At 42.6% G+C, this 12674-nt stretch overlaps 1 protein-coding gene across 11 annotated transcripts in view; it reads right to left on the reverse strand.

Annotated features, from left to right (window-relative positions):
• The window catches only part of AGAP1 (ArfGAP with GTPase domain, ankyrin repeat and PH domain 1), a 694641-nt gene that overhangs the window by 527087 nt on the left and 154880 nt on the right, over positions 1-12674 (reverse strand). For 3 of the 11 annotated variants that reach the window (XM_043505743.1, XM_043505744.1, XM_043505745.1), the window contains exon 2: positions 2059-2214. The exons of 7 other annotated variants lie outside the window; for them this stretch is intronic. In XM_043505743.1, coding sequence (XP_043361678.1) covers positions 2059-2214 — 156 coding nt within the window. Of the gene's footprint in view, positions 1-2058; positions 2215-8306; positions 8834-12674 lie in introns of those variants that run through there. One more of the 11 variants, XM_043505750.1, reaches the window with a different exon arrangement.

Consider the following 12674-nt stretch of genomic DNA (forward strand, 5'->3'; position numbering starts at 1 on the left):
AAGTCCAATTTTACAGCTGAAATAGAGTTGACTCTAAACAGCTACAAGAGAGTTAATTCTCATGTTCTTTATTAACACATCGAAAATATTTTCTGCATGGGATCTAGGGATTGAGATGGAAAAGCAATCTCCCTTGCCAACATATATATAAAAATGCTTGTCAGAGCAGAAGATTCCAGAGTGAAGCAACTACATAAGGAATACTATGGACAGTGTCCCAATTTCTCAGTCAGTCATGTAATAATAATGTCCACATAAGTAGAACATTTTTAGTCAGAATAAACATCAGTAATTCTGAATCTCTTTCAGAGGATGGTTTTATTTTCAAAGAGTCAAGGAGCATAGCTTTCTTCTCAAGTGCCACACTTTAGTGGTCAGTAACGTTTACAGCCAACAATAGTACAATCTGAAATTAGGGCTCATCATAGTACAGTGATGACCAAAACATCAGGGACATCACTAATTTGGAGGATTGCCCCTAGTAGACAACACTATGTGCATATGTACAGGGAAACAAATTCACTGAGTGTCAGTGTGCTTGGCACTCTACAAAACAGAGGAAGCAGCAGTCCTTTCCCCAAAAGCGTACATACTATGTACCATAAGGAAAGACATTCTCAAATCAGAAGGAAGACTTTATATGTGGCTTTCTCCTGTCTTAAAGACTAGAATAAGCACAGTGATCATCAACGTGAGGATAGGTGGCCAGAACTAGCACTAGTGTTATGAGAATCGCCTCTTCTCAAAATATATTTACCTAGAGGTTTCAAATTAACAACAATTTGGGTGAGCGACAGCTGCTGTGAAATATTTCTGGAAATCTTGAAGAGTATTAATGGGCTATTTCTCCAATTAACTGGACAAGCCCACCAACAAGTTCATATCCATGGAAATCTGAAGCAATCAGTCCATGAACAGCAAATCAGAAACACTGGAGTTGGTAGCAGTCAGCAGAGTGCTTTCTGCCCTCCACTTGTGATTCCTGGCATCTTAAATTCAGTCCCGCTTCAACAAAGATTAGCATTTAAAACCTCAGATAAGATAGCAATTTGCTTGAAATCCATCATGGGACTGTAGGTAGAAAGAGGACGTTTAATTCATACATATCCAAAACAGGAAATCTGTCTCCCGAAGTGTCCCTAACCCTGAAAAGGAGAATAAAAGAACACAAGAATTACATAAGCTAGCAAATGCTAAGAAGTTTGCAAATGAACTGCCGGTAATAAACAGCTAGATTCATTTCAGCTCCAAAGGACTGCATTCTTAGTTTATTGCAGCTCCAGAGATAAAAGGCCACATCCATAAACTGTTATCTCCTAAACCAAAATGCCCTTCATTACTCTATGGAGGTAATTGAGGCTCTCAGAATTAAAATAGCAGGAGTCAGATTTTGGCTTAGAAACTAGTACATAGTTTTTAACACTTACATTCTACAAAAATCTTCATTTATAAAATCCAACTTTCATGGATACAAGATTTATGACGTGTGTCATCTAGTAATTATTATAAATATTTTACAACAACATTTTTCTGCAAGATCTTTATGTTGCTCCCAAATGAAATTTTTACTATCAGATGATCTGGAAATATGATGTTTGCATTTTAGAGAGACGAGGTAATATCAATTGCCACCTAGAACATGCAATTAAGAAGAATTTTAAAGACATTTCCAGGAACTGAAGTTATTTCTCACCAGCATCTTCATGTATAAAAACAGTTTGCAATAGAAGCTATCCTTACAACCCTTTTAAAGATGACCTAACCTAAGCTTTTGTCTTTAAGAGCTTGTAAAGAAAACAATCATGCTATATAAATGTTTCTTGGGCTTAGATTTTCTCCAGGTACACACTATGTAAGTGAGGGACGACCCTAGAGTCTCCTTCCAAGTTAGAATAAGAACGTTCATTGTTTTGGTGACTCCAATAACTCTACATCAAGGTAACTTTATATGAACTATTGATAATCCTTAAAAAGTATCCTCAACAACTGTAAATTACAGAAAATGTAAGAAATTATAATTGAAGTGCACTGTCCCTTATTCGTGAGTTTCAAACTCACCCTCATATTGGTCATCAGTTGCAATGATATACCTATTGCTTTTCTCACCAGGATGTTCATGTGTAGCAGTAAAGAATTCAATTATTTTCTTACAAAACTTGCATGTGCTTTCATAGCTCATGGGCTTCATTTTTAGAGGTAGAATACCTATAGCTCCTGTTGAATTTAAATGGAGTTATGGTGTTAAGTAATCTATGAAAAATTAGGTCCTAGATGAATTCTTCCCATGATCATGCTACTTTATTCACAACTACACAAAGCTCCAATAAAATAATAATGAGAAGCTTCTGCATACAAATTAATATCCTGTGCCAGATTACTAGGTCTTTGAAGAAATGAAGGAAGTGACACTTTTGAAAGCCAAGGAGCATACCATGTATTATCACAACAACATGAAGCTTGCTGGATAGTTTGCTACAAGAAACGTTTGGAGTTTTGTACACACTGTGGAATTATTTGCTAAACATTGTAATTGTACATGTGTTTGAAATATGTGAACAGAATCAAGCTAATAGTTTATTTTTAAGGTTCCTTCAACTTAACTTTGTGTTCCTAAAACAGAATAGATATCTGCTTTTCAAATTAGATTTTTAATGGCATTTCTTTTGCTCACATACAAAAATGTCCACTCTGGACTCTTTGGGCATACAAACCTCCCGCTACCGTAGGTTTACTGCAGATGCCTAGAGAAAATCCTAACCGTATTGTAAAGGGCAAGACTGATATATTACTAATCTTTGATAATGCTCCTTTTTATATTTCACTCACTCCAGGAATGAAACAAGTCTACAGTGCACCGCAGTTAATTTGCACTCCCTACAAAACACTTATTTGGAAACATGATCATAGGAACACAACTGAAGAATAATGTTCCAGTGTAAACAACTATTCCATGTTAATTTCAACAGACCTTAAGTTCTTTTAGAAACTGCAATAGCCTGCACCACACAGGTTTGAAGTTCTCTATTAGCAGTAACCTTCAACACTTTAGAGTTCTATTTTCTTGCCTTAGGAAAAAAAGTGTCCAGACCTGCTTAAGTACACTTCTGAATACCAATGCCCTGCAATGGACTTTCAGACCTGCTATAGCTTGGACCCAAGCTGCCAAGCTCTAAAGAAAAAAACAAAACCACCACCATTTACCCGGTGAAACCTGAGCTCATCAAGATCAAGGCAAGAGAGGAGGCTTGGAGGGAAAAGGAGGGAAGAGGGTATTTTTATGCTCCAGACCGTGGGTAGTTAATGGTCTAATCATCTAGCTCAGTGGTTCTCAACCAGGGCCACACAGAGGTCTTCCTTGGGGTACATCAACTCATCTAGAAATTTGCCTAGTTTTACAACAGGCTTCATAAAAAGCACTAGTGAAGTCAGCACAAACTAAAATTTCATATAATGGACTTGTTTATACTGCTTTATATAACTATACACTGAAATGAAAGGACAATATTTATATTCCAATTGTTTATTTTATAATTACTCTATATGGTAAAAATGAGAAAGTAAGCAATTTTTTCAGTAAGTGTGCTGTGACATTTCTGTATTTTTATGTCTGATTTTGTAAGCAAGTAGTTTTTAAGCGAGGTGAAACTTGGGATATTCAAGACAAATCTGACTCCTGACAGGGGTACAATAGTCTGGAAAGGTTGAGAGAAACTAATCTAGTTAAGCGCCATAATTCTCTTGATCTGCCAAATATTACAACTGACATGTACATAAGCCAAGAAGATGCCAGATTTCAGGCAAAATGTATACTCATTTAACCAACAGTGCTTGGCTTGAGGGGGACAGAAGAGGGGAAAGCATGCCAATAACCGAACATGCAGGATTACCTATCAGTTGTATTACTGTAGCATTCAGCGTTCAGCCAAGACTGAGGCCCTGAGCAGAAAGTTACACAGGTCATGCTGCCATTCATTGATCTACTGACTTCAGTCAAATTAATACAGAACAACCTTAGAAATTAAAATTTGATTTTTGTCTAAACAGAAAATGTGAAAACCACCACTGCCAGCATCTGGTGTATACTTGAACAGTGCACAAACATTAATCTTTCCCTTTCTCTCTAATACAGCCAGTGACCTTAATACCAGTTCAGTTTTTAATCATCTGGCTGTATCAGTACAGCTGACATCCACTCTGCCTGGCACAGAACCTCCCCAATAAATAAAAATAAAATCTCTTAACCAACTCATGACAATTCCTAAAATGGTTAGAATCCCTTTATCACTTTGATTTTATTTTATCATGACCATGTCTGGACAAAGCCCACTCTCTAATTCAAACACACAGCTAATCCTTACTGACTAGAAAATTACTATGGAAATAATATTTTCCAGGCATTATCCTTTTAGACTCTGATCTAAACAACTGAGATATAAACACCCCTAGCTCAAAAGTGAGGGTCAGTCAACATAAGCTTCTTGGAAGAAGGGGATTTCTGGGTCAGCGCACTAAAGCAAAAAATTAATGGTGTAAACTATGGAATCCAATGAAATTCCCCAAGGTCTCTGACCTAGAGAGAAATTTCAGCTAAGAGCTTGTAAGGATAATTGGACCTCAATATCTCATTGTGATTTGCTTTACCCTAAGCTCCAGTACAAAAATCTGTAAGGCCCCAGACTCCTGCCTTCTTGGTTGCTTCCTCAACCCTTGAGTGGTTTTGCTTTAGAACACACTAATACATGATTTTTTCTAAAAGTTACCAAAAAATAAGATGTATATGAAAACAAAAACCACGAGTGAGCTAACGGACTAGCTCAATGTGCAAAGCAAAGCATCACAAAATATGGGGCGCACCCATACCTCCTGAAGGCAGATGCAAACAACTGTCTAAGTGTCAAAGAGGCCTCTTTTTCTTTTCCCTTTTTTTTTTTTTTTTTAAGTTAAGTCTTTTGTCATTTTTTTTCCCCGAAAGCACTAATGTGATTTATGAGCCTAAGTCTTAACTTTCAACGGGACTTAGGTGCTTTTGAAAATTGTATGCTTTAGCTCTATGCGTAAACAACAGTTGAGGTGAGAATTGCACTGTCCACTTTAAGGGGTGGTAACTCTGACGCTGGTGATACTTTGAATGCCAACATTAAACTAATTCAGGTTGTTCAAGGCATATTAGAAAGGAGAGAAAGTACCAAATCATGCATTTCCCAAAGCTGGTGGGGAGGGGGAAGAGGGCAAGGCAAAGGAATTACCAGGAATCGGCTGGAACCTTCACCAGCGCATGGAGGGACTGCAGGGAGGACAACTGGCTTAGTTTTCCTGAAGGAGCCTCCCCCACTTAAAGTTGGGAGAACATTGATGTAAAGTATCATTACCTAACTTTAGAAAGTAATTTTGCTTTAAAATGTTTTTCTGTCATTCTATTGCTTCAAAAATTTTAGAAATTTGAAGTTGCCACATACTACCTGGAGACAAGCAGCCAATTTCAAAACAAAAGCCACACAAATTCAATAAACATTGAATGATCGGTACCAATTTCCTTTCCCTTACACTGGTGTGGAAGCCATCTATTTTCTTACTCATTATACATGCCTTGTTTTGGTTCAGCATTGTGTCTTAACATATAAAATATATGAATTAAAAAAAAAATCTATGCATGTCTACAAAAATTAGAAATACCAACCCTGCAAAGTAAGATTCATAGGAAGTTGAATTAGATGATACTGAAGCTGCTTTAATAATTTAAGTCCTCCCTACAAAAAAGAAAATGAGATGAAAACATTCCCTCCAGCATATGTTGCTCCTTGTGATGTTTGTTGCTCACAGGCACTTCAACCTCGGATTCCCATAACACCTTGATGAATTAAAATATCATTTGGTGTTTACTAAAAACTGAAGGCAGCAAAACGTAAAGGTTACATTAAGGGTCAGAGTTGTACTGTCAGGAGTCAAAGTCTGCAGACTTAAGGACTGCCACTCCATTCTTATCTTGACACAGTCTATTTATATACTGGAACTTATTTGACATGTCAGCTCCAAAGCCCTAGCAGCACCCAAAAACAAAGAGGGTGAGTAAAGGACAAAATTAGTTAAATCTGAATTTCTTGGCATTATACCGACAAGCATCAGCCCAAACTGAAGACTAAATTCAAAATGTGTTTTTTAGAAAGAAGTACTTTGCTGGTAGCAACAACAACAAATAATGGAAAAAAACACCAACAAAAAAAAAAAAAAAAACAACAGCACTGAAACCAAATACACCTTTCTTGAGGAGGAGGATGGAGTTACTGTTGGAGGAAAAACACAAAATAAAGATTGTTCTGAATTTAAAAACAAAACACCACACCCCCCCTACAGAGCTGAAAACAGGCTCTCCAACCTTCAAAAATGGGACTCATAGTAAGCAGTGCATGACATTTAACTATATTTTCATATAAAACAAACTTTTTAAGTAGGGTAAGAATTAGCCCATTAAGGGCTGCAATTAGTTTTAAAATTTTCACTGACAAGCTTTATGGTATTGGCATTTGGAAGAAAAAACTCACTGGCAATTTTGCTTAACCAATAGTGCACATAACCCTTTATAAGATGGATGAAAGTGTCCCTTTCTCTTTACATATTTACTCCTAATGTAAGAATGGTGTACTTTCCATATACATCTCTGTACTGTTAAAACAATACAAGTTACATTCTAAGTATTTTGGCATGAAGCAAATACCAAAAGCTGTGTGAACTAAATTAATATCTTTGTTGTGGTTACTTCAAACTTTAGAGGTCAGACCACAAGTTACGGTAGCGTTTTCTGCAATCCCACATGGACATATTTAATATTTTATTGACTGAGTGTTCTTATGCATGAAGTTATTATTTGCATACATTACAACTTTGCTATAATGATGTTTACAACCTAAAGAATGCAGCCATTATTTGCACCTGATCTGTTGGGTCACTGGCTCTGCAACACTGTTATGGATGAAAAGTTATAGTTCTATTTCTTCAAAATAAAAGAACACCTATATATACACTCGGGAAACATTTTCTATTGCACATGCAAAGAAAAATACTAAAAAACCTTTGTCAGTGGAGGTACTTCAGTTGTAGACTATTTCTCCGTAACCTTTTTTCCTTAATCTCTTTGGTGTATTTTTAGTCTAGTTGCTGCTATAATTAATGTAATATAAAATTTATTATTACCCATTAAAGTTCCAGAAAATAGCACTATTGGGAAGTAGAAAAATATGATTTTTTACACTGACGCTGCATAATTTAAATTCAGGTCGATTTTTAATGTTTCTCTTTTTGAGTAGACGATTTATTCCAGGCCAGATTCAAAAAGATGGCCTTACAAACTGCTGTCAGTGTGGGGAATCCATCCCTACTATTCTACTTACTTTCCACGAACTTAAAGGTAGTTTACTTTTGTATTCCTAAAAGATGTACAGCAATGAGTCCCAGAAGTTCTCCCTGTTATTTTCTAAGTAAGTTTATAATACTTAACTACTGCAAGCTCTAATTTACATGGAATGTGTAAAAGGAATATTTCGCATTGCTGATATCTGCATGGCTTTTTAGCTTCACCAACCGTCTATGGACAAACACAGATACCTTGCCTCTCCTCGCGATCATACTGTTAAAAACAGACGTACTAATACTGGAAGTATTCTAGAACAGACTTAACACAAAAAGGAAAGGAGTACTTGTGGCACCTTAGAGACTAACAAATTTATTAGAGCATAAGCTTTCGTGAGCTACAGCTCCCTTCATCAGGAAAGCTTATGCTCTAATGAATTTGTTAGTCTCTAAGGTGCCACAAGTACTCCTTTTCCTTTTGCGAATACAGACCAACACGGCTGCTACTCTGAAACCTGTCATTATGCAAGACTTAGCACAGCTTCTCTAATACTCCAACCGGTCAAAAGGATTTTAAAGCACAATACAGCACAGAGTGACTTAGTAACCGATATAAAAAAGCAACACAGGCATGCTTTATCCCCCTTACATAAATGAACAAGCTGCACTTGTGTCACATTCAACTATCCTAGCAGTGAACAAAGCTACAAGAAGGCGTTTCCTCACTCCTTATGCAATCTGCCGTCACCATGAGCGGTTATCTCTTGCACCTGAGTAGGTGGTGGCGGGCAGCGCTGAACAGATACTGTAGCAAAGGAACGAGTGCCACTGGCGATAAGGTTAAGAGGAGCAGCAGGAGATCCAGTGCACGTCTCCTCCTCGGAGGAGCGCCATTCTTCACCCTGCGAGTCTCATCCCCAAACATCCCCGCCCGAAGCTCCCCGACAGACAAGAAAGGGCACCTTTGTGGGGCGAGCCGTTGATGCTCTCGCTGCTGGACTGCACATCCGCGGTGGCTCTCCTGAGGCTGCTGAAGTAGCCCCTGGGCCTGGAGAAGCTGCTCCCGGGTGATGGGCCGCCCCTGCGGGTGAAGATGCCGCTGAAGAAGCGAAGCAGCCTGTGCTCGTGGGAGGCGGCGCCGCTCCGGGGGCTGCCCCGGCCCAGGCGCTCGGAGAGCCGCTGCAGGTCGCTGTTATCCAGGGTCCGGTTCTTGCCTTTGCCGCGCTCCCAGCGCTCCAGCTCCGACAGCGGCTCCGCCTTGCTCAGCACCTCGCCCACGTCCAGCGTCTTGCGCTTCTCGGCGCAGGCGGCCGGCGGGGCCAGGCAGCCCGAGCTGCTGTGGCGCCGGTCCCGGCAGAGGGCCCGCGCCAGCTCCCCGCCGCTCCGGTGCCGGAAGCTGAAGCTCCGCCGCAGCCGGCCCGGCTCCCCCAGCCCCCGTCCAGCCTCCGCCGGGCGGCCTGCGGGGGCGCCCCGCGCCGCGAGCCCGGCCTGCGGGGGCGCCCCGGGGCCCTCGCCGCCCGCTCCCGGCGCCCGCGGGCTCCGCCGCCAGCCCGGGCCCGCCACAGCGCCCCCCGGCGGCGGGCTGCTCCCGGCCCCCGCCAGCCCCGGCCCCCTGCGGGAGAGCTCGGGGGGGAAGCGGCGCCCCGCGCGCCTGGCCACCGGCAGCCGGCCCAGCTCCAGCTGCCCCGTGCTCAGGGCGCGGAAGGCGCGGACGCCGCAGGCAGCGGGCGGCAGCTCCTCGGCCGCCCCCTCCAGCAGCAGCCCGGCCCGGGGCAGGCTGGCGGAGGCCGGCGGCTGGCCTCCCGCCCGCCGCCGGGGCCGAGACGGCGCCAGGCCGGGGCCGCTGCCCTGGGCCGCCAGCGGCTCCTTCTTCACCATGGTCACCGAGATGCGGTAGACGGTTTTCCGCTGGGGGCTTCCCCGCTGCATCCTCTCGGGGGAGGCGGCGGAGGGCGGCTCGCTGCTGTCCAAGAGGTACATGGCTCCCTCCCCCGCTCCTCCCGTCAGGCCGCCGCCGCCAGCCGAGCCATGCCCGGGCCGCCCCGACGAGCGCTCCCTGGGCGGCACAGCCGCAGACACCGCGGCGACGCCAGCCGATCCCGCCCCGGCCGAGCTCGAAGTCACTTTGCTGGGCGCAGGGGCTTGCAGGCAGGATTCACATCGCCGAGCCTCCGGCTCCGGAGGGAGCTGCTCCACGCCGGCTCTCGGTACCGCTACACGGGTCTCTCCACCCCGTCCATCTGTGCGATGAGCGGCTCTCTCAGCCGCCCCTCAAGTAACTCGCACCACCGCTTAAAAGCCATGGGGTGCCTGCATGCATCCTCCTGCAGATCCCGAAATGCATCGCTCAGGAGAAGCGGCCTCTGGTATTCACAGGGTTGGAGCCGAAGCAGCCTGCAAATTGCATTGTTTACAGCGGATTGCACGTTGGCACACTGTGTCCTTTTTGCTGAATAAATCTGCTCCTCTTCCCTCTCCTCCGCGCTCCGAAACGAAAGTCGCGCAGAATGATCTCTACCATCAACTGCCCCGAATTGAGGCGAGGGAGGTGTTTAACATGAAAACGCCCGCCGCTGCCACTTGCGGAGGGCCAGAGTAACCCGACCCCCAGCCAAACATTCCCTCCAACCGCAGTCAGCGACCCACCGAGTCCCCCCCCCCGCCCCGCCCCAGCATCAGAAAACAGCAGATAGTCCGCACCGTGTTCGCAGAGAGCTCAGCCTCCAGCACTGCGGCAGGATTGAAATGCTGGAGTGGATTGCTGCTCTTCTGGGGAATTGATTAGGCTCGACCCAAACCTGCCCATTGCACAGCAGCAAGGGCTTCTTTTTTAAAAGTGGAAAGGAGAACAAAACGAGAGAGAAAACATTAGAGGGGTAGCCCGTCTTAGTCTGGATCTGATCTGTAAAAGCAGCAAGGAGTCCTGGGGCACCTTATAGACTAACATGTAATGGAGCATAAGCTTTCCAATACCCACTTCCTCAGACCTCTTGCCCCAGCCAGATCACTGCTTCCAAAGTGAAGTCACTCATCTAATGGCCCTACAAAATCTCAGACCACCTCCAGTCATTCCTCCTCCACTTGTTGATATCAATATGTTCAGGGATTTAAAAAAAAAAAAAAAAAAAAAAACCTGGAACCCACCATGGCATATGCAGCTTTTCACCTGTTGGTCTCCATTTCTAAACCAGTCCTTGTCAGTGGGTATTACCAAAGACAGCTGATTGGTGGGTAAAACAAGTTGAGTTTTTCACATACTCTCAGTCAACTACAAAGGGCACTAGTTAGCATTGAGGATGGTCTCTAAGAAGCCAAAAACGGAAAGGATATCCAGAATGAGCTATATTCTCATCCCTATAGATGCCACCAGGTCAGGGTTGAAACTCACTGGCCGGTCAAAAACTGTGGGAGAACTTCAAGTGGTTCTACTTATGGCCTATCTGGTGCATAGAGAGTGAATTCATTTTCCAATGCTGTTAAATCTGGCACCCTTCACAAGCAACACACATTTGGGGAAAAAATGGCATAAACTAGAAAAGCTAAGAAAATTTTATTAACACCAAGAAAGCAAACCAAAGTTTTGCAGATGATAGCCCCTATTGTGCCTTCTTCAAAACTAAATCAAAACAGAAACTGGATGCATCTATTTCAGTGCTACAATAACCTTAGTACGGGGCAAATCACCTCATTTACACGGAAAAAATTACTGCAACTTCAAACAAGGGGATTTTGTATTACAGCCATGACTTGTGTTGTTAATGTCCCCATGCACTGTAACGCATCTAATAGATCATTCACTAGTTGGAACTAGGGTGACCAGATAGCAAGTGTGAAAAATCAGGACGGGGGTGGGGGGGAGAATAGGCACCTACGTAAGAAAAAGCCCCAAATATCTGGACTGTCCCTATAAAATCAGGACATCTGGTCACCCTAGTTGGAACCCTCTAAAATAACTTCACATGATAGGGTGAATTAAGGTCAGTCATTCTTGCCTTTCGATTTAACCTTTCTTTTTGTAACATTATGATTCACTGTATTTTACAGCTCATTTTGCTGCCAGGATAGTGTTTACACACTTCAGTCACACCAATGCACTCGGATTAAAAAAAAGCAGTCACAATTTCTACAGTCTTTTCTGGGTGGATATTTGCATCTCTACTCCCATAGCAAGATAAAGTTTTGAAATCTATATGAAGCTTTTCAGAACATTAAAAATGCCATTTCCTCCCCTAAATGGTCATTTACTACAAGTGCAAGTTACAGCACATTTAATCATTTCACTCCACTATACTGCAAGCCATTATAAATTTAACATTTCCAGACTAGTATGTCTAGCTGTTCAGGACTAAAGTAGTCCTGAATCATACAGTATTTGTGGAAGCACACATAATACCTTCACTAGGTAATACAGTGTCACAAAATATTAACCCAACTCTAAGAGACAAAGTGAGTAAGGCAGTATCTTTTATTGAACCAACTTTTGTTGGTGAGAGAAGCTTTCAAGATTACACAGCTTAAATTACCTCACCCATCTTGCCCCTCTAATATCTTGGGAGGGACCAACACAACTACAACAACACTTCATACAACTTAACTAAGACATTTTAGTGTTCAGCATCATTGGCTATTGCAAATTCTTCCAAAAATAATCCATGCCACAATTTCCACTGTGCTGTACCATGCAAGTAGGTTTCTTACTACAGAGTGGAAGAATCCATTTTTGTCCGTTTCAGATGACTGAATCTTCAGTGGAACTACTTTCAAGCACAAATGAATCGTCTACAAGTGTTCTTGCAACCTCTCTTTAAACACACTATTCTTTTCAGCTAAAACACAGTAGTTACACCCCTTGACGACTGTATATTCCAGCATCTATTCACAAGTCCCACTCCTTCTCCCCACCAGAAAAAAAATAGTAGGTCCCAATGGAAAGGATGGCACATGTGAAAAGCTCCTAAGCATAAACATTTAATTACACTTGGAAAGCTGCAGACAGGTTTTGGATTTTGTTACAATAGAATTTATCCTATTTCAGTCAAATAAACGTTATTCTTGTGGGTTTGTTACAACCTACATCACTTATGAGAGTACATATATTAAAGAGTAGTTCAGATACCATTCTGCAAAGAACAAACACAATCCCTTTCAAAGAGACCACCAGTGGTGGATGGACTCATCGGCTGTTCAGACTGACTAGTCATGCATTATTTAACCATCCTTTAGCTGAAATAAGACTTCTTTTAATGCAACCAAGTTTGCTGGTATTCAAATGTGCATCATCTGAACCTGCAGGCATTGCTCCCCTCCATAATTGACAAAGGATTTACCCC

The sequence above is a fragment of the Dermochelys coriacea genome, chromosome 11, assembly GCF_009764565.3.
Source record: "Dermochelys coriacea isolate rDerCor1 chromosome 11, rDerCor1.pri.v4, whole genome shotgun sequence".
Classification (NCBI taxonomy): domain Eukaryota; kingdom Metazoa; phylum Chordata; order Testudines; family Dermochelyidae; genus Dermochelys; species Dermochelys coriacea.